Genomic DNA, 20,803 nt, shown 5'->3' with positions numbered 1-20,803 from the left:
AGAAGGGGAGGTAAACTCTGCACTCACCTCCACTCTGCCATGATGTACTGGTAAGTTCACAGCAAGCCTAAAAGCAAGGAGGCCTGGCCACTGTTACATACATGACTCATCTACAGAAGTGAGTGTAAAGTGATTAGACCATATCCATAGGGAAATATGGTTTCTGGCTTTTATATACCCAAACTTTTCCCAATTCAGGTCTTCATTGACCATAATGAAGAGAGCGGCAGTTCCATGCAAAACTGCCAAGATCCACTCAAGCGTATGAGGACCATATTGAACCCCTTCAGTCCAGCTAGATTAGAGAGTTCAGTTCCTGATGATGAGAATCCAGTATGGCCTGGGGTTTGCATTTGACCAATGCTATAGCAAGCACAGCTGAGTAAACAGGCACAGGCATTTTGGATTGTCAGAATGCAGTGTTTACATGAGCCATGCAGCCACCAGCATGCTGAGAGGTTATACGGGGGATTCACTTATTTGGTGCAGAGGCAGTGTATTTGTTTGACAGTGCAGCTTCATCAACCCTCTAGTTACAAGGTCACAACGTGCAAATGAAAGATTTAACAGCATGGACTCGCCAAGATTGCTTGGATATCAGAACTTCACTCTCTACTTACAGCAGCAATTGCTTCAGGACAGAGAGTAGTACAGGCTAACTGAGCACTGAGGCTGTTTCAGTGAAGAGACTACCAAACTGATTACCAAGTCATGGCAACCTTAAGAAAACCCGCATAATTCAGGATCTGCTTTGCGCAAATCACTCTGATCTCCAGAGGCCCAAACTGTGGTCTGATCCGATCTGGAATTCTAAGCAGGGCAGCTAATAAGCAGATTATGTCCTGAGCAGGGAAATGGTGGGAGGCAGGGGTGTCAAAACCGGAGACAATGCACAGACTTGTTTTACAAAGGAGATAAACAATCCCCACAATAAAGGCGCAAGAATTCTATTCCATGTGGCAGTGGCCTAGCCTCCATCTTTTTGCATTCATGCCTGCCTCAGCAAATCAAATCCATCTCTTGGCAATGTTACCCTTAAAATTCTTTCACAGATTATGTGCTGCTGCTTGAGTCATTCTGTGGTTCAAATGCAGGATGAACTTGAGGAAAGCAGGCTCTGCAAAACTAACAAGATGAGTCTATGAAGACAGAAATGACAGATTCCCTCAGGGATGATGGGAGATGGAGATATTGCACCTAAGTGTTGATGTCTTGGGTCTAGCTTGGGTTAGCCACAAGCCTCCTCCTTTATTGTTGCTGTCTAGTAGCTGTGTAGAGACCTGTGGGAAGTGAGACACTGTCTTAGGAACAGAAAGTCACAAAAGTAATTAAAATGACTGTTAATCTTGCTGTGGACATCTAGGCTTCAGTTGACTCAATGAGGTCTGCATCTTGGACCACTCAAAAGTATTTCTTTTGGGTCAAAACTGAGGGAAGCTGGAAGGGCAACACTGTTGAAGCTGGAAATAACCCAATGTAGTTCAGGGACCCTTCAGCAGGTTCTGGGTCCTCCTCTGCAGTGACACAAGGAGAACCTGAATTTCTTACACTGTTGCCTGAGGAGGTTTAGCACATCACACTGTTGTAGGTCAGGATATTCCTTCTATGGGTCCTGCTTGGTCTTTAATGTTCTGGCTAAGGGAGTAGGAGTTACTCTGTGGTTTCCCAGGTTAGATCTCATCTTAAGAGTCAGGTAGTGAAGGACATCAAACCTCAAATGTCTACTGCCATGAGATCCTCTGACACGGCAGCATTCAGATACATCCAGGCCTTCTTCCTGGAAGACATTCAGTCTCTGTGCCAGTTGGTGATTTGAGAAAGAGCAGGCCCACCAGCAGCTTGTCTTAGTTCTCCAGGATCTGATGTGTTTGTCCAGGTCTGAGCTTATGCCTCAACAATTAAGTAGTCTAGGTAAATGATACCATGGCAGGTAGTGTTATAGCAGTCAGGAAGGTAAATATTTATCTTATGTAGGTCAATAAGCCCATGCCATTGTATTGATGATAGGTAGTCCAAAGGTTGGAGGGAGCTTAGAAACAACTGATCCTGTCCTGTGACACTGTAAACACATGGCTGGGACTAACGAGACTGGGTACCTGTCTCCAGAGCAAGCCAGTATTTCTTAGCTTGGATAAATTTAGGTGCTCTGTATAAGTTAATCAATTTATAACACATTGGCCAACCTGTTTTGAATGGTGGTAGGTGAAATAAGTTGAACATAAGGTAGTGAATCTGCATATCCTTGGTTACAATGCTTGTGTCTTCAAGACAAGAGACCTATTCTTGGTTCCAGCTTTCACTTACTGATTCTTTTCCTGCAAGGTGTAACGGTGAATGGGCAATTAATTGGAGCTCCTGCACCACCCAATGGCCACAAGAAACATCGGACTTACTTCAACACCATCACTATCCTCAGCAATAAGCCACAGAGATCTTACCTAGAGATCACACCCACCAGGATCATCCTGGATGATGGGGAAAGGCTTATTCTGTCTTGCGACCGGAGTGCTGTTGTGCGGAGCAGCAGCCTTGAAGTGTCCGTCTCTGCCAACTCCAACATCACTGTGACGATACGAGACACAATCAGCTTTGTCATCCTCATCCACCACTACAAGAAGCCAGCCCCATATCAGAAGGATCACCTGGGGTTCTATATCTCCAACAGTAAAGGCCTCTCTTCTGACTCCCACGGGTTACTGGGTACGTAACAGGTTCTCAGGTAGAGAGCTGTAAACCAGAGGAAAAATGATTCTTCCAAACAGTTTTAAAGGACAGAGATAGGAGGTAATGAGAAAGGTAGGTGGAAATTAAGTTCCCAGATGAAACTTTTACTTCCACTCATAAATGAGTTCTGTTACCCATATCTCCAACTCCTCTCCCATCTTCCTCTGTATGAACTATCTTCCACTATCCCTGATACGCCTGTGCCTGTTTTTTCTCAAATCCACTCTTTTTATGATTGTTTCATGCAGTTGTCGTTTGAATGTGCACACTAGAAGCTCTCAGAGATGAATAATACAGAGAGAGAAACCAAGTAATTCACAAGAACCCCTAATACAGCACCAATAAGACATTCTCTCGTGATAGTCCTAAATCAGAATAACCTGGCTGCTAATGTGCTCTCAGGAACATAACAGAGTTGGGTCTGACTCTCTCTAAACAGAGAGGAGAGTCAACTGAGGTCCTGCAGATCCCGAAAGAGAAGTCTAGTCACAAAGCTAGTGCATTGCCAGAAATTGCTGGCTTTCAGCCTTCAAGTTCTGCACTTTCATATGTACAGAGGGTCTGTCTGTGCATCACTGAGCTGTTTACGCTTGAGCCTGGTTGAGATCAAGAAACATTAGTATTTCTTGTTGCCCCTTTCTTTCAAACTTTTGAAGTGAAAGATGAGCCATACCCACATTTTGAGAGCAACTAGGCTTTAGGTAGGCTCAGAGAATATCTAAATGGTTGGCCTCTTTCAGATGAGAAGTAGTGATGTTCATGGACATCTACAGGTGCCGAACTCTAAGGCTGAAGTGATGGTAGCACCCTACCAGCTACTAGGAGGAAAATTAACTCTGTCCTAACAGAAACCAGGACACATGACATTCAGATACTCCCAGGTTAAGCAGAAGATGATCCTTCAGGAGAGGAGTTTTGGATTCAGGCCCGTTGCATGTGCAAACCTCTAAACCTACCCTTAGGTTTAGCGTAAAAGACCTTGCCCCCAAGAAGGTAAAGGAAAAGAACTGGGAGCTGCAGGCCTAGATCAACTTTCAGCTTGCTGATGGGCTTTGTATGGGCTGTTATCCTCTAGTAACCATGGCCCACAGAAGGGAATGTACTGCTCAAGAAGCTCTATCTCAACCAATGTATCTTAACCAGTGGAAGAGAAATAGGGTTTTATTCTAATTTCTATCTCTGTTAGATTTATAAAAGAATTTAAAGACCTGGACTCATCCTGCTATTGCTGAGAAGCCCGTCACAACCCCATACTCTAAGAACCCTCAAAACACAGCCTATTAAACAATTACTTATAAGTACAGACACAAAACAACCACTCAAACAGTGTATTTTCTCTTGTCTTTCAGGTCAGTTCTTGAACCATGAAGTTAAACTTCTTCAGGAATCTCTAAACACAAGTCATCAGCAGGTTGGTCAGAACCAAACTGAAGCATTAAAACCAAACCCTACAAATACCCTGAAAGTGAAGGGACGGCTTGTTCCTGTTGTGTGGAAGCAGAGGAGGATCTACAATGGCCAGCAGGAAGTTGACTGCTGGTTTGCCAAAAACAATGCAGACAAACTGATCGATGGGAGTTATAAAGACTATTTGGCTTCTCATCCTTTCGACACTGGGACCAGCTCTGGGATGATTAACAGCCTTTAGGACTGATCATAGCAATGCATTGCAGCAGCATGTGTGACAGTGGGTCCCTTCTGAAGCCTCTAGAGATAGGCAACTTATGAATATTTCTTTACTTTTTGGTGCCAAAGAAACCAAGGCTTTTTCCCCTTGGAAATCAACTGTCTCTCTTTCATGCTAGATGAACAGGGTTCATCAAATTTCTGAAGACAAGGATGGGGGGAAGGGTTGAGGACACAGTGGGACCACTATCCCATGGGATGGGAGGGAGAAAGGGGCTAGCTGTCAAATCTAACAGTGCAGAGAGCTGCTGGCCTTAAAATAAACCCATGCAGGGATCCGTGCAATACCCCCAGGGGCTGGTGAGTCACCCAGTGAAAGGCGTGAATCATGCAGCACAGTGCCTAGCTAACCTTAGGTGATAAAAGTTTGCAAAGTGACTTGGAGCACATGCTCCAGCCATGGTTCCTGGGGAGAGAAGAGCGAGAGAGGGGAGATGGGTGGGTATCCATCTGCAGAGGGCTGTTAGCATCAAAAAGGTAACAGAGATTAAAACCTTAAATCAACAGGCCACAACAGGGTATTGCTTTCATGGCTACTGGGATGGGGTCTGGATTTGCCACTGAGCGTGATGTTCCCTGTACCACTACTACTTAATACAGTGGTGAAAACCCTCGTGTGGTTTATTGCTGTCCCAGAGTACAGGCTGCCTGCTTCGAAAGCACCTGTGGTCCTCAGCAGCAATAGGAGTGGTGCTAGCTCCCATTCCATCAAGCATACCATTTAAATGACATCGTAGGTTTAGTGATTTCATCCTGATTCTTTACTCCCTCTGTGAGAAACAAAATTCCATCGTGAGCTTCCAACAGACCTCCCACCTCCTTGAGCAGAGCATCACTTCTGCTTCATGGGGATTTAGATTTGCTAAAAGATGATAAATCTGTACCCTCAAAGCTTATGACCCTATAAAGCACTGTCTAAATCTTGAATTTAGACTAGAAATTTCTAGCTGCTTTTCTAATCAGGGAGGAAGTATTTATTTACTCCAAATTTTCAAAAATTTTTCATCCCAGTTAGTTACCCTGGCAGCTTCTCCTTCCTTACACTGCAGGAATTTGTACAGAGCAGGAATTTGGCAGCAGGAAGTTAGGGAAGGGTCTGCCAGCCACCCCCACTGCAGGTGGTGCTGCTCTGCAATGAAACCTCCAAACCCAAACAGCGAGGCTGTGGTCTATTTTAAAATGAGGCACCGCTGAATAATGCTATACATCAGCCACAGGGGAGTTTGCTTAGTAGAGAACTTGGCCAAAGATGACTTCGATAGCCCCAAAGACGTTTACATGGCAAGGCCAAACTGAACTCATGTATATACTGCCTTTTCCAGGACGGAAAGGAAAGCGGGTGTGTGGGGGATGGAAGCATCCCCAGCAGCTAAATGATATCCGTGTGTTAAGAGAAAAATGAGTTGCCAGAGATCTACAGAAATAGGTTCAATCTTGACTTTGATTTTTGATTTTTTTGCATATTTAAAAATTAAATCATACTGTTGCTGTAGGAGCTCCAGCTGGTGGTGGTGGTTTGGGTGGGGTTGTTTTCCAGTTGCTTGATCATTGAGTTAGCACTCCTAGCGCTGTGACAGCAGAGCAGGTAGAGAGCACAGTTGCTCATTCACACCATGTGTTGTAGGGAGAGGGAAACAGCCAAAGGGAACCAGCTAGACTTAATTGTGCTGTGGAAGGTCCTTCTGGAGAGCTCAACCACTGTAAAACTTGTGCTGGGGCTCATGCATTGGAAGAAAACATGGAGACAAAACTACTTACTGCCTTGAGCCTAGCTGGTTTGGAAAACAGCCCTCCTGCAAGGGAAAACAGAAGGAGGGACCTTTGGCAGTCCTGAACATGCAAGAACTGAAGAGACCAAGGCTTAGCAGTGTGCACATGGATCAGGAATAAAACAAGAAATAGTGTCTGTGAGGTTGACTTCTCCACCCAAGAGGAAGGTGGGAAGATCACCCAGTCCATTCCCAAATCCCATCCCATTTCAACAGCACGGGGTGAACAAGGTAGTGGCAGTGAACTTCTAGACAGTGCTAGGTTCAGCATACAAGCAGTGTCTTCATACAGTTGTTACTGCAAAAAGCTTTCTTTGAAATTTTTCACTCTCCTCCCACATTTTGCTGTTCAAGTGTATTGCTAGGGGGAGTGATTCGGTTAGGCTCTCCTCTCTCCTGTATATAGGTATGTATATATACACACATGTATTGCTAAGGCTTCAGGTGCATCATTGGTCCTCTTCCCCAGCCAAGAACACATTTCTTCCAGGGTCTGAAAAGAACAATGACCAAGTCCAACTTCCCAGCCCTGTGAAGCACCTGGAGCAGTATACTCAAGTTCTCCTTAAGGCTCCAGTTATCCATTTCACAATAAATATTTTACAGTGAATGCTGCAGTGAAGCTTTCATTTGGCAAAGATGAAACGAGCTTTGAAGCTAAGGGTAGGTATGCTTTATGCTGCTGGATAAGCTTACGTTACCAGATGGCTGAAAGAACCCCTCAGAAGGTAACAGGTCATCCTCCTGCTACCCCAAGAGCACTAAGGGCAAAGGTAGGTCATAGACTGAACATTTTGGCTTCCCCAATCTATAAAGGTGGTATCACAACACTTTTCCTCCCTCAGGAGGAGGATTTGTCCTGGTTTGGTCTTCATGCCCCTTTGTGAGAGCACAGAGGCATCCAATGAAGCACATTGTGCCAACTGCACACATCTATTCTCAGCTCCAAGAGTGTCAGTAAGTACTTGGTTGTGCAGCAATATGGATAAAGGTTGCAAGCTGCTCAGATAGCTCAGGAATTAAGGCTGAGCATCACTTTGGAGCGTGCAATTTCTTCTGTTGTGCTAACATTTCATAGAAGAGAGCAGGATTCCAAACTTTAGGGTTGCTGAAACACCAGTGGAAAGGAGATAGTTCCCAGGCTCTGGTATATTGTGAGCATCAACCAAAAGCTGAGCAACGTTTATTCCCTGACCAAGATCACATCACTCATCTCTCATTTTAGGGCAAGGGCTTTGCTGAGGCTGAATTTGCATTCTTCATACTCTGCAGCATTGCACTAAGCAGCCCTACAGCAAGAACAAAAACTGAAATACCAGTTCACCTCGAAACAGAGGCAAGCTGCTAATAGGGAAGCAATTTTCAATTATTTTTACTCAAGACCTTAAAGAGCACAACAGTTGCTCCAGCCCTTACCAGCACAGGACTCCACCAGACAAGCAGAAGTTCCATTGTGAGCGATTTCACGAAGCAACATAAATGATCTGTTCAGAGAGCTGTGTGCCATTTGTTCCAAGAGCCTTTTGGTATGCCGGCACAAGTAGAATTTTGACTGTTAAGTAAGGAAGAAACAAAAAAGGCTCTTCCAGAAATACATTATAAGGCTGCACAGCTGCGAGCGTAGCCAAGCATGTCAAGTTCACTAAGGGGCATGCAAGACTTTGATTTGCATGTAACACTTCTAAACTACTTTGAAGTTGGGAAAAAACAACCACCCACAAAACTTCACATCCTCTCAGCTTAGCTTTTAAAGGACTAGAGCTTTAAGTGAGAAAAGCCAAACCCTTTATCTATGCACCTGATTAAGGAATAGGGTTTTAGGAATTTAGGGTTTTTTTTTCTCCTCCTATGAAAACTAAAGGGAGGGAAGACAAAAAAATAAACAGAACTCCTGCCCAACACTTCCGGGGACTGTTTTGCAGTATGCAAGGCCTGCCTATAGCTTACCTGGGTCTACCTGTTAGTACAGTGGATCCCGGATCAGATCTTGCTCTAAGGAACTATTCACTGGTTGGACTGTGCACAGTCAGTCCAGCTGTATCTGCACCCAGCCTGGGAGTGCATTAAGCAGCTGCTCGGGTCTGTCCCCAGGAGAGCTACAGAATGTTTTGGCATTTTTGCTGTTTATAGACTAATACAGCCTGTTGACAAGAGAGCAAGGGCAAAGTCCTGCTCATCACACTTGGAGCAAGAGGTGCCGGGATCTGATATGATGAGATGACCCATGGATTATCATCAGCAGCCTCACCTGAGGCCATTCTGTTACACCTATAAGGTGAAGGCAGGTTAATGGGGCTTTCAGGGGACTCTTCTGATTTGGCTTTCAGATCAGATCCTGCAGAGATTTTATGTATTTTGAGCTAGGTAAACGGAAAGGAGTCGACTCCTGTTTCCCAGCAAACATACACCTATAAGGTAGCAACTGCGATCAATCCCAGATGACTGCTCCTGACTGAATCCAGCACAGGCTGATGTGGCAGCATCAGGTTTTGCACTGAAGTGGCTCATACAACCCATCTACAGGAACTCAACACTGGTTCATCTCTTTCTGTAGATTTTCTAGGACAGCCCTGCTGTGGGGGACAGTTTGCCCTGTAAGGAACACATCAGTTAGACCTCAATAGATCCCACTTCTTTCCCTTTACAGGGTTATGGTTTCACAAAAATATTAAGCATAATGAAGATACTTCATACCTGAAGCAGTTTTAGGTCAAACATTTATTGCATTCCTTATAAAACAGTAAAAAGCATCGGATCCACTGAGAGTCTTCCCAATTCAAGACATTTAAATACATATTGCAAAACAGTTCTTTTGAGCATCTGTGAATATAAAAGTGTCAGAGTTCAGACAGTACAGGACAGATTCTTTTTCTATTAAAAAACAGACAGCCTTTTGATTTCAGTCTCCAGTCCTGACAGTTATACCCAGCTGGCCAGCCAGAGGAAGTACACATCCATACCCCTAACCTCAACATGCCTGCATGTGTTGAGGTTAAGGTCAGGCAGCTAAAGCAGATACTGCTCAAGCCCAAACCAGATACACAGACACCATCCCAAAGAGACCACTGCAGAAGGATGGGTCTAGATGAGGCAGGCAACCGGATCTCCACAGATCCACAGGGATCAACTTGCATTCCCCACCCTGCCCTTCCTTGGCCAGCTCAAGGATCACAGTGCTGCTCCCCTTCCTCCACCTCGTCCCGGTGCTGTCAGATGACCACCTGATAGCTGGGCTGCTTCATCTTCTGGTTCATTCCCTGGAGCCCCGAAGTGTCCTGGTCGCTTTCAGACTGCTCAAAATCCATGTCTGGAGAGAGCAGCACCTGGAAGGGAGAACAGACAGATGCTCATGGATTCCAAGTCCTCAGGCAGACGTAACTGGAGCTTCTTATGCTCTTAATAGTGTAGCAAACATCCCCAGGCAGCAGCTTGTGAAGGGGTCAAGCACCCACGGAGGGGTCTGCTGCAAGATTTAACCCTCCCTGGCTGAGTAGAGAGGTCTCACGGTCACCTTGATCACTACAGTGACAGCCAGGCCCATGTGGGTACAGACACTATTGCTCCAGAGCCCCAATCTCCCCCTCAAGAGCAGGGCAGGCAGCTAAAATCTCTGACCACGGGGCAGGACTCACACACTGACATTCACATTCAGCAGCCTCAGAGGAGATGCCCAAAAACTAGGCCGCATCTCACAGACATCTGCACCAAAGAGAGATGTTTCCCCAGGCACCCAGCTGCTTGTGATCTCCAGAGCTCAGCCAGGACAGCAAGCAGAGCTACACTTCGTTTCAGCCACGGCCAGCGAGCTCGAAGATGCTGTCCTGGCCTGGTACCACCTTATTTCCACCTAGCCCAGCATCTCCTAGCTCAATCCAAACTGCAGGAGCCAGAACAGGGCACAGACACCTCAGGACGAGCTGTCTGCATGGATAGTATCTACAGCTTGACAGGTTGTTTGCTCAACCCCATCCTACCCCTTCTTCCTACTACAGAAACCCAGCTTTGAGCAAGAGAAGCCCTACTGTCCTTCAGCCCCAACAGCAGCTGGCCCTAAGCATACTTAATGTTCATCAACCCTTCTGCTAGGGCTTGTGTCACACCAGCAGTACCTGGGAGCCAAGCCATAGGATTTCTGGTCAACACTGGTCACCCACACCACAAGCCTGGCCAGGTCCTTGGCACCTCAGCACCTGACTCTACAGAGGCCTCGCAGCGCAGTCAAGGGCCTTCAGTTTTATTTCTGAGCAATGCCAGAAGCCCTTTCCCCTCTCTTCCACTTGCCCCATCACAGAACCCAAACAGAATCATTAGTTCATGGCATATGTGGGGGAAAAGGGTCAGCTACCACACTTCCCCTGCCAAAAAAAAGCAGTGAGGCAGCATAGATCTCCCAGCCAAGCCTCAGCCCCATCTGACCCTGCTCCACAGCAGGAACTAATGCACTATGAAGCCCCTGTTCCCATCCCATGGCACCCCTCCACCTCAACTGAAGGACATCTCAGGGGCTTCCAGCCATGCAGAGCCCACCGACAGCTCAGCTAGTGCCAGAGCCCAGCATCCTTTGGGGGGAAAAAAGCAGGAACATGGGGATTTAGTCCTGTTGATGGCCATCTCCAGGCCCAGTTGTGAATTAACACGCTCCCCCACTTGTTCATTTAGGCAGCACCAGTCACCACAGCAACTAAACAGGAAAAACAAACTGCAATCAATCAGTGACTTCAAAGAGGCCAAAAAGCCGCAGGGGAAGACTTCCTCCCTATCCTCACACACGCTCTAGCCCCTCCATGTGATCTGGTTATCCTCACAGCAGCATGTCAGATATTTAGGATAGCAGTGGATGAGATTAAGATCTCTTGTTCCCCTCTATCCACCCCCAAATTGGGTCTACACAGATTTTTTTTGTTGTGTTCAAGACCTCACTGGAAACTTTCCAGCTCTTCCAAGTGAAGATTTCCTCTGTTTAACATTTAAATATTGTGATGCTGCTGGACCTGAAAAAACGGGCAGTTAGTCACACGCAGCATTATAAATCACTGAACTCCGACAGGCCGCAACAGGCTGTCTTTGGGGTTTGACGCACTGGTAATTTCGGTGGCTTTCAGCTGCAAGCTCAAACCCTCTGACAGTGCCTGCTACGTCAGCTGTGGTTGACTGGGCTTTGGGATCCCGACCCGTTCAGGCTGCTACCTGCCCCCTGTATGGCTCATATGAGGCTGCTTGAGCCAGCAGTCCTCCAGTAAGCTTTCCGCAATTGCCTGGGGAGCTTCATCGTGAGAAGACACCTCATCCCTGCGACAGTCATGGCTCACACCCTCAGATACAGCTTTTTGAACAGAACAATTTGGGAGTTTTCAGCACAGCTCGGCCAAGGCACTTCCCTTACAGATGCATCCAGGCCAGAGGCACAACTGGGAACAGACCACAGCTTCGCAGTCCCAAAACAAGGTGCTGCTGTCTCACCCGGCAGTCCTCAAGTACTTCACACGTTCCTCCCCACACAAGGACAGCAGCTTGCAAAACAACCCAGGTCTTGCTACACAAAACAAACCAGGTCATGCTGCAGGAGTGGGGCTGGCCACGTGTTCTGCCAACCCCTCCTGTCCAGGAGAAGAGGCTGACTTCTGGTTTGGGACCCTTCCAAGCCGACCCTTCAGACAACCCAGTCTTCTAAGCAGCAAAGAAATTAGAGTAAGAACTGTGGCATAGGCTGGAAAACGTAGAAGCCTAGGGGCCATTTCCCTGCAACCAATAGAAATTTGTTTGCCTAAAACTCCACCAGCCTGGTGCAGAGGCAGGAACCATCTCACCTTCCTCCTACATCTGAGCTCAGATGAGCTGCCACGTGCAAGTGGGACAGTCTCCTTCCCGAGGCACCCATCTTCATTTAACTGCTCCTAATGAACAGGCACCCGAGCTCACCCTGAGCTTGAGCTATTTAAACATCAGCTCAATTAGCCAACAAGCAAGTCAAACACATTCTTGGAATATTTTTCAATATTTAAAGCAAGCTGTAGGGGTATGTAGAGGTGTGCTCCTGTCTAGCACACTGCCAAAAGCTACAGTTCCTATGGAGGTGATTAGGATTGGTGTTGAACTCCACGACGACCAAAAGGCAGGTCCCATGCAGCGTACCAGCTTTCCTCCCAGCCTTAAACCAGCCTCCAGTTTCACTCTGATGGCTCCTAGAAGTACCACGGCTATTAGAACAAATCTTGCTTTAATGCTCATCTCTAGAAATGTAAGCTTTCAAAAAAAAAAAAAAAAGAGCAGAAACTCACCCACCTCCCCGGGGAAAACCAAAACAAAAACAAGTCCAAAAAGATCAAATAAAGCATTATAAAAACTGACTTGTTTTCCTGAGTGTAGAAAACAAAGAAACCACTGATTAGATCTAAAGTTTATCGGCACTCACAAGGGCAAGGGAAAAGAGATTCGGGTCAAGGGCAGGACACATGCAAAGCAGAAATAAATCCACGTAGCTGAATGCATTTCCCCAGCCTGAATAGCGTCAGAATCAAGCCAGTACTCCTGAGACGTCTCTTCATCCCACCAGAAGGCAAAAAAAGGATTGCATGAACATTTGTGGATTGCCAAGTCTCTTCTTGCTACCCAAGCTGGTCTACCAAACTGAGGGCAAAACTGACTTTTCCTGCTATCCCTATGGTAAATGCTGAGTGCAGGTTTTTAACAGGTTAACTCCCCGTCCCCCCCCCTTTCCCATTCTCCCCCTCCTTCTCCAAACACGAACTGCAAGTTCTAGTGAAAATAATGACACTAGTGGCGAGATAGGCAGAGGGCTGAAATTCAAGAAGGCAGCGTGATGGGGAGCTGTTGGCGCCTGCTGCTAGACAGCCCTGATGAACCCTGATAAACCACAGGACATCAGTCTCAGCCAGCCCTGCCCTGCTCGGAGAGGCTTTCCAGATCCCTCTCCCCTGTAGCTGGGCAGGAGGGAAGGAATTCCCCCACTCGAACAGGTTATTAGCAGCAAGGAGCCCAGCAAACCCTCGTCTTCTGGTTTGGAGCCTAAATACCAGACAACCCAGCTGCAGCGCTAGCCAGCCAACATGATCTTTAACTCACAGCCTGAAAGCGATGACAAAGCAGGAGCCTACAGCTACACCTCAAGGCCAAATGCCAAGCAGCAGAATTGGAAAAGCAGGTCATTTTTTTGTTGTTTTTATTTTTTATTTTCCTTTTTTTTTTTTTTTAGCATCCTTCCCTGCCCAAACTATTTTTAGTAGTGCTGGACCAGAGGCACAGGAGCATAGGAGCATAAGGAGGCAGACCTTCCAGACAGCTCTGATGGGATGCCTGTCACCCTGATAGCTCCTGTGGTGATCAGAGTTTGGGGATTGACAGCTGGCTTGCACATTGAAGGTCTCAGCAAAAATTTGTCTGAGAAAAGGAGTCAAATACTTGGAACTTGGGAGACGCCTTCAGCAGCAAGAGTCACCCTGTGGGAGCCCCATTTCCATCACTTGAAATAACCTATGTCAAGCTATTGGATGAGCCTTAGCAAGCATCAGAGATTAGCATCTTCCCTTTAGATTATCCAAAAACTGAGCTAGAGGCCACAAAACCCTTGTCCCCTCCAGCAGAGCAAGGCAGCGGGGTCAACTCCATTCCCACAGAGATCCAGCAACTCCAACACCATCTGTGTATCCACAGCAGCACCAGCCTGAAGGTTTCCAGGACACCTACGAGACTAGATGATCCATGTTTAGGTCACAATGGGTTGGAAAGGAAGCTGGAGTCTCAACTGGAGATGCCACCTCCTTGCCCTTGCTTCTGAGCTGGGGTAGTTTTAACTGATCTTAAACCTCCAGGAACACACCAGCATACCCAGTGAATGAGGCAGATCTTCACCACCAGCTTTGAGCCAACCTCCAACCTAGCTTTTCCATGGAAGCACCACTCCAAGAAGCCACCAACTCCGACCAAGCACCACCAAGAAGCCAGGATTGTGCCATAACCAGGGAGAAGTCTGTGCCCAGATTTAATCCACCTTTAGCATAGAGTGGTTTGGGTTGGAAGGGACCTTAAAGGCACCCACTTCCAACCCCCTGCCACGGGTAGGACACCTCCCGCTAGGCCAGGTTGTCCAAAGCCCCATCCAGCCTGACCTTGAACACCACCAGCAGAGTTTCTCTGGACAAGGTAGGAGCTCCTAGGTAGCTGTGCATTGAAACTGAGGACTCCTATCTAGACGTACTGGCACTGCTCAGCTCTCTTCCCTCCCCAGATCAATATAAATTTCTCAAGGATGCCCCAGCCACGCACACGGCTCAGGAAACTCCCCAGGACACACTGCTCACATGTTTTCGGTAACCTTGCCAAGCTACAACTGTTTATCTGGAGGCCAGGCCAGGAGGAATGACTCACTTGTCTCACCAGCTGCTTGCATCTGCCTGCCCTTCCTGCAGGAAGGATTCCTCTGATACTGGATCCCCAGCAGCAGCAGCAGCCAGCTCCCTGCTGCACTTTTGAGCCTTCAAAGCCACCGCTGCTGGGTGGACCATCAAGCACACCCTCAAACACGACTACCTCTACATGCATTGCAATGTTGCCAGTAATCAGCCATCCCATTCAGTAGCACAAGAGCAGAGTGTAAAAGAGAGCTCAGAGCAAGAGCTATTTCCGTTCGTCCTAAATTCCTCAGCAGAAGCTACTCCAGGAGCAAGCCTGCAACTGCCAGAAGCTATTTTATCTTAGTGGGTCTTGCCAGCGAGCTGCAGATACCAGGAGTCATACAGCGTGCACTCTGAAATCAGGGCCAGGAGCCAGGGAAAGGAAGGGAATTCAACCCAGAGACTCGGGTTGTGGTCGTTGCCCAGAATCTGATGGGAAGCACAGACTACCTGCCTGGCAAGCCATGCGTCATTAATAATGAGAATAACGCCTGCTGGTCTTGGAGTGTTCCACTTCCACCCATCCCTTGCTCTCCTTAACTTTAAGGTCAAGCTCAGACTACACCAAACAGCTTTCTATGGCTACAAGACCTTTATCAGTCTGAATAATTACAAAAAACAGGAGGAAACTAGGAGGAAAGCAAGCTCTTCTAAGCCAAGAATGACCACAATTAACGATGGCAAAGATGAATGACAGCATGGGGGTGCCCACCAGCTTCAGCCTGCCACTCCAAGCCAGCTCTTCCTGGTCTTTGGACATCTTTGGTCTTACCTGAGATTCCTCAGTCCTCCTCGCCCGAGGGGTTTCTATGGATCCATTGATGTCCAGGCTGTCTTTCTGCTTGTAGTATTTCCTCATGATCAAGCTGTCCACAACCCAGAACATAATGGCCTTGGGGAGGAAGGAGTTGCATAAATTAGACTACGGAGACCAAAATACAAAGTCAGACAACCAAAGCTTTTTCTTTCTTCTCCTTCAGATTCTCCAGATCTCCAGTTCCCAACAATCTGAGCTGATATACAAATTAATCCAGCATTAAGTGGATGTGGAGGTTGGATGAAGCAAATTTCCAAGGTTCCTTCCTCATATAAATTGTCAATTCCCTGTTTGCTAGAAACCCAGGGAAAACAGGCAGCGGTAGGCCGAGTTTCTGCCAGAAGTAACCTTTGAACCAACCTCCACCCAAGGTTCACCTGCTCTGTCTGCACCACTTTGAGAACGAGGTTGTTTCTATGAGAACCAGTTTGCTTTTGAGTAACGAAGTTCACCATTGGGTTGGGAGGAGAAGTACAGGTAAATTCAACTCTGCCAATGCTCCATCCATTTTAAGAGTCACAAAAAGTTCAAGTATCTCCTCGTCCAGGGGTGATCTCAATGCTAACATCTTGTTCTCGTTTCCCACCTTGGTAGGAACTGAGCTGCAGCTCCAATATTCCCCAGAACTAGGGGAACTAGGAAAAGCCTGAGCTTTTGCCAAACTAGTTTTGAGAATATCAATTGTTTTGGGTAACCCGAACACCTTTCAATGCAGTAACATAATCTAGTCAAGCAGTGCATGCAGGACAAGTAGTTTTATAGTCAACTTTAAATTTGAACTTCAGTTCCTCACTCCCATCACTATACCTACTACAAAAGCTTCAGCACTTCTGTTGATGTGATGTTTTTATACGTTTGCTAATTTATGTGAAGGTGACATCACAACTTTACATCACTCAGTTGGACAAAGAGCATTTCCATCAGGAAATCTACTCTTGACAACACCCAACACCTGTCAGAGCATTCAAGTCCCTTGTTTTAGCATCACTTTGTACCCATATTGCATTACAACATCTATACAGCACGTGGTCAATCTGCTGCTCTCATATCTAGTATGCTTGCAGAGAGTTTCTGTCTGAAACTGTCACAAACTTCAGAAGACCGATGAGCTCCCAGGACAACCAGATTGCTACTTTAGTGGGATTCCAGCCTCTATTTCTGAGGAAGAGAGTTTTTTTGGCCACTCTTTAATAGCCTTGTTAAATATAAAAGGAACTTTTTAATTTTTTTTTTTTTTAAGGCCTGAGTACAAATAAGACATGTTTGAGATTTTTGAAGCCCTGTGCTCTGTTTGTAGGGATTCTTCACTTGGCACGTACAACAAAGGATATCAAGTTGTTTTTTCCTTCCCTGGCTACTGTACACTTCAAAAAAGCTCCCTTGATCAAGGACAGCCTTTTTGTCAACAGATCACAGCAAGAAGACAGCTTTTTGCTCTTCAGGTGCATAGAATTATCTTCATTTTTCTTTCCACCCCTCTACCCATACCCACTGGCATTTTTCTTCCCCCTTTTACCTCCAACTGAAAGCACAGCAGGTTGCCGAAAGTCACCACTGACTATAAGCCATCCTATAGTCACTTAATGGGCTTTGGGCATCCCTGCACCTGCAACTTGCTGCTGAGGTGCAGTTGTCAGCTGACGAGCCTCAACTTTCCCCAAAAAAGTAAAAAATCAGCCACCGAGAAGCTTGGACAAGAGAATGGGAATTAGGAACAGAGCCCATGGTAGGGCAGTAGCGACAGATTTGTGCTTGTGGCAAGCAGTATTTTTGCTTCCACTCCCATCCGTCTTGTCCTATTCACTTCAATTACTTAAGGCTGCCCCAAGCCAGCTCCTGTACACTCTCCCCTTGAGAAGGGACCACAATTTCCATACCACCCTACCCAGTGTTCGTGGAGGCACCACTTACATTGACTATAAAAGGCACAACAAGCATGACCAGGACGAGCTCCAACTGGGGGTTTGGGATGTAACTCAGGAGGATCTGCTGAAGCTGCAGAGAAAAAAAAGTAGGAAAAAGGGGGATTTAGAAGCATTTAGTTCTGTACAAAGCAAGAAATGAATACTACTGATCTTTCAGTTTAACTACCCATGGCAACAACTGGTGGGACTGTCCTTGGCTCCCTGAGCCTAGTTACAAAGTAGGGACACCAGCCACGCACAAGGTGCGTGGACAGGAACCCAACAGCATCTCTGGAGCTAGTTGTGTGCTGCTGAACACGTTCGCACACAGTCACATACTAGATCCTAAAGGCTAATGACCAGCAGAGTTACCATGAGCAACCATACAGAAGCAGGGGCTGAAGGATGGGATACTGCTTTGACAGAGGTGAATTTGGAAGGAACTAAGAGTCCCACTAGTTTAGACACGAGATCACAAACAACAAACTGACTTGACAAGATAATGTGGAAATCCCCTGGCAGAACTGTAGTAGCTCAGCTGCCAGCCCAGCCTATTTTATCCTTCCAAGGATGGAAGGGAAAGCTAAAGAAAAGCCTTATTCCACTAATTTTTGACTAGCAGGAGAACGTACCAGAAGCCAAGCTGTTATGAAAATCATGTTTCCCCTAACTTAAGTAATAGCTAATTATCACAGAGCTGTCGACAAGTCGTAAGGATTAAAGACCTACCATGATGTGAACCATTAACAATGCAAAGCTGACAAGAAACAAGCCACAGCAGCTGTAACTAGAAAAAATACACTGGGGAGCTTACCTTTGTCCAACCAGGGATAAGCAGAACAAGGCTGATCGCAGTCTTCTCAAAAACCATTATCAGCAGGTAGAGGATACACTGGCCAATCCAGGCAGCAGCTTGTGGAGGGTCACCTGAGAAAACAGGGCATTGCATCTGACATAGGACAGGAGGAGACAGCCTTGCAGAGAAATTGCCTCATATCTGATACCCGAGTTGATCAGAGGGACGAGGAAAGGGTTCCCATATTGCAAATTCTGCAGTGAGACAAATACTCACCCGCAAAGAAAAAGTTATAATAACGGAGAGATTCCATATTTGTATGGCCACGCACCTGGGGTAAGAGGTTTTGTTGTCCCTGCTGGATCCAGAGATCGTTACTCCACTGAAGATCAAAACATGCCAAGATCTAAGCTCAAAACTTTCTAGTTTATCGTTTAAAAAAATCAGTTCTAACGTGTATTGAAGAAACTTTAGTAGGCTTGCAAAGGTGCATCCTTTACTAGTTGCAGCTCATTTTGCAAGTTGATATAGAGAAATAAGAGCAGAAAGACAAAGGTGCTCCCCAGTTCCATTTGTGCAGGCTCCCTGTATCAGGGCAGCTCTCTCGTACTGCAGTTGTGCTTTTGAACTGAGCTTGGCTATAAGCAAGAGAGCCATCCCTCTAGAAACCACTTTTTCCAATCATTTGAGAATTGATTCTAAAATGGAGATAGTACTTAAAGCAGAGCCTGGTTCGTTTGAAGGGCAAGAAAGGATACCAGAGACTGCATTTCTCTTCACCTTGACAAACCAAGAGAAGTCTGCAAAGACAGATTTTTCCCCCCATTTTTTTTTGCCCCCTTCCAGTAGACAAGAGCTTCATAGGCATAGCCCAAAACCCTGGCCCATTTTGACATGAATTTTAGACTGATAAACCTTTGAATTAAAGCTCGTCCCAAAGGCAATCCCTTGAAAAACGCACTGCCAGTCTGATGCTCTTCTATACAAGGGTCAGTCAGTACCCTGCACACTCCTCTGTCAAAAAATAAATCAAATTTATCACCTACAGTCTTACCCGCTCAGTTTCCAGCAACAGTCCAAAAGTTTCCCCATCACCAATTTCAACAGAAGAAGCATAAGCTTTCAGCCCTAAACAGAATGATTTTTTTTTTTTTTTTGCTGATGGAGTGAGTGGCTGGTTATGCGACACTAAGCAAGAAACAGAGGCTCCATTGCTCCTGGTTTTTACAGCTATCCACTAAAAAAGAATCAATGCTAATTAAATATGAATGCTTCCAATGGAGTACTTACCAAGTAATAATTAAAAGCATATTTGTATTGTTAGCAATGATAATGGTACCGTATCTGTTACATGTGCTTGCTTCAGCCCTCTGTGAGTACCCTGCCAGCGGGTTATCTCCTTCCCATGTCACCAGAATACCTTGGGTCTGCAAAACTGAGCCACAGTATCTGGCTTGGGAAAGATGCAGCATTTCCTCTTACCCCTCAAATTCAAAGATAATTCCTGGCAACGTTTGTTTCCAGAGGAATGGGGCCAGAATTTGGAATTGCATCCGTGCAAGAGAACCCAACCCGCCGCAGGAGGTGGGCACTCGATCTGATCTCGGATGGGAGCAGACTGGGAGCTGTGCCTTGCTTTTCTCAGCACGGTGCTGCTGTGACACACCAAGGGAAGCCCACACAAGCAGCTTGCAAGAGCATATTTGTCCAAACCACTGCTCATACCTCCGGTTGCAGAGACCAGCAGCACATGCCAGGATTTAGGAAGAGCTGGTGTCTGACCAAACGCTGGGAGAATCTGCTTCCCAGGGAGAGCCACACAGGTTTGAGCGTGTGTTTGGCCTTTTTCTGTCATTTGTTAGCAATGCAACAAAATATTTGCAAAGAAGCAGAGGCATCCAGATGGCGTCTCCATGCCAGAGACCTCTGAGCGATCTCCTCACGTCCCAACTTTTTAAATACCCAAACCACGACTGAGAAGGAAGCGGAGAGGAGGAGAGGACGGAGGTGGAAGCTGTGGCTGCAGGAAGCTGCTGAGCCACGAGGCCAGCCAGCAGCGAGCCAGACCAGCAGGCAACCGCTCAGAGAGGGGGGAGCCAGGGAGGTTATGTGCAAGGGCACCCGGCAGAGCCCCTGGGACTTCAGAAAGCACACGGCTGCACTGCCCGGCAGGCAGTGGCTTCCTGGGTGGTCTGTGGGGGAGAGAGGAGCACTTATTGTCACTCTGCAATTAAAGGCTGCTTCTCAAGCAGTCACAGCCTCTGGTGCCCTCTCATCTCTGGCATAGGTTGGACATAGAGTGTGTTTTTTTTTTTTTTTTTTTGCCAGGGACCCCAAGGCCAACCCACCCTGCCAAGAGCCCCCAGGTTACCATCATCCATCAAAGCTCCGAGTACAAACGAACCAGGAAAACAAACACATCCGATATCTCCTTCCTGCACTTGGACTCTTTCCCTTTCGCTCTGTGTTGTCAGCTGCGGTGCTCGGTCCCCCCTGGAGAAGCGGGGACAGCGGCCACAGCACCCCTTGCTAGGCAGCTCTTCTGCACCACGATCACAGCAGCACTTACACCGTACTACTGGTGTCCCAGCCTGCCTGAAAAGCAGCAGGGAGTCTGAGGTATCCCAAATACCCACCCTCTCAAAGCCTTTTGGTGAGGGGGCGCCACCGTTCGTTATCACAAACCACTTGGTTTT

The 20,803-nt window shown here is 46.7% G+C and overlaps 2 protein-coding genes across 2 annotated transcripts in view; one reads left to right on the top strand and one right to left on the bottom strand.

The window, feature by feature from the left end:
• Nucleotides 1–4,505, top strand: part of ITIH5 (inter-alpha-trypsin inhibitor heavy chain 5) — a 46,107-nt gene extending 41,602 nt beyond the window's left edge. Inside the window, exons 13-14 of the mRNA XM_083844075.1 lie at nt 2,323–2,700; nt 4,074–4,505. Of these exons, the coding sequence (XP_083700201.1) occupies nt 2,323–2,700; nt 4,074–4,372 (677 nt within the window). The 3' untranslated portion in view covers nt 4,373–4,505. The remainder of the gene's footprint in view (nt 1–2,322; nt 2,701–4,073) is intronic.
• Nucleotides 4,506–8,879: 4,374 nt separating this feature from the next.
• LOC310902493 (store-operated calcium entry regulator STIMATE-like) overlaps nt 8,880–20,803 on the bottom strand; it is a 33,208-nt gene continuing 21,284 nt past the window's right edge. Inside the window, exons 5-8 of the mRNA XM_083844088.1 lie at nt 18,126–18,238; nt 17,319–17,402; nt 15,363–15,482; nt 8,880–9,502 (exon numbers count right to left, since the gene is read on the bottom strand). Coding sequence (XP_083700214.1) covers nt 9,389–9,502; nt 15,363–15,482; nt 17,319–17,402; nt 18,126–18,238 — 431 coding nt within the window. The 3' untranslated portion in view covers nt 8,880–9,388. The remainder of the gene's footprint in view (nt 9,503–15,362; nt 15,483–17,318; nt 17,403–18,125; nt 18,239–20,803) is intronic.

Source organism: Anser anser (genome assembly GCF_964211835.1).
Source record: "Anser anser genome assembly, chromosome: 1".
Lineage (NCBI taxonomy): Eukaryota > Metazoa > Chordata > Aves > Anseriformes > Anatidae > Anser > Anser anser.
The sequence above is the reverse complement of the archived record's forward strand: the minus strand, read 5'-3'. Positions and strand labels throughout refer to the sequence as shown.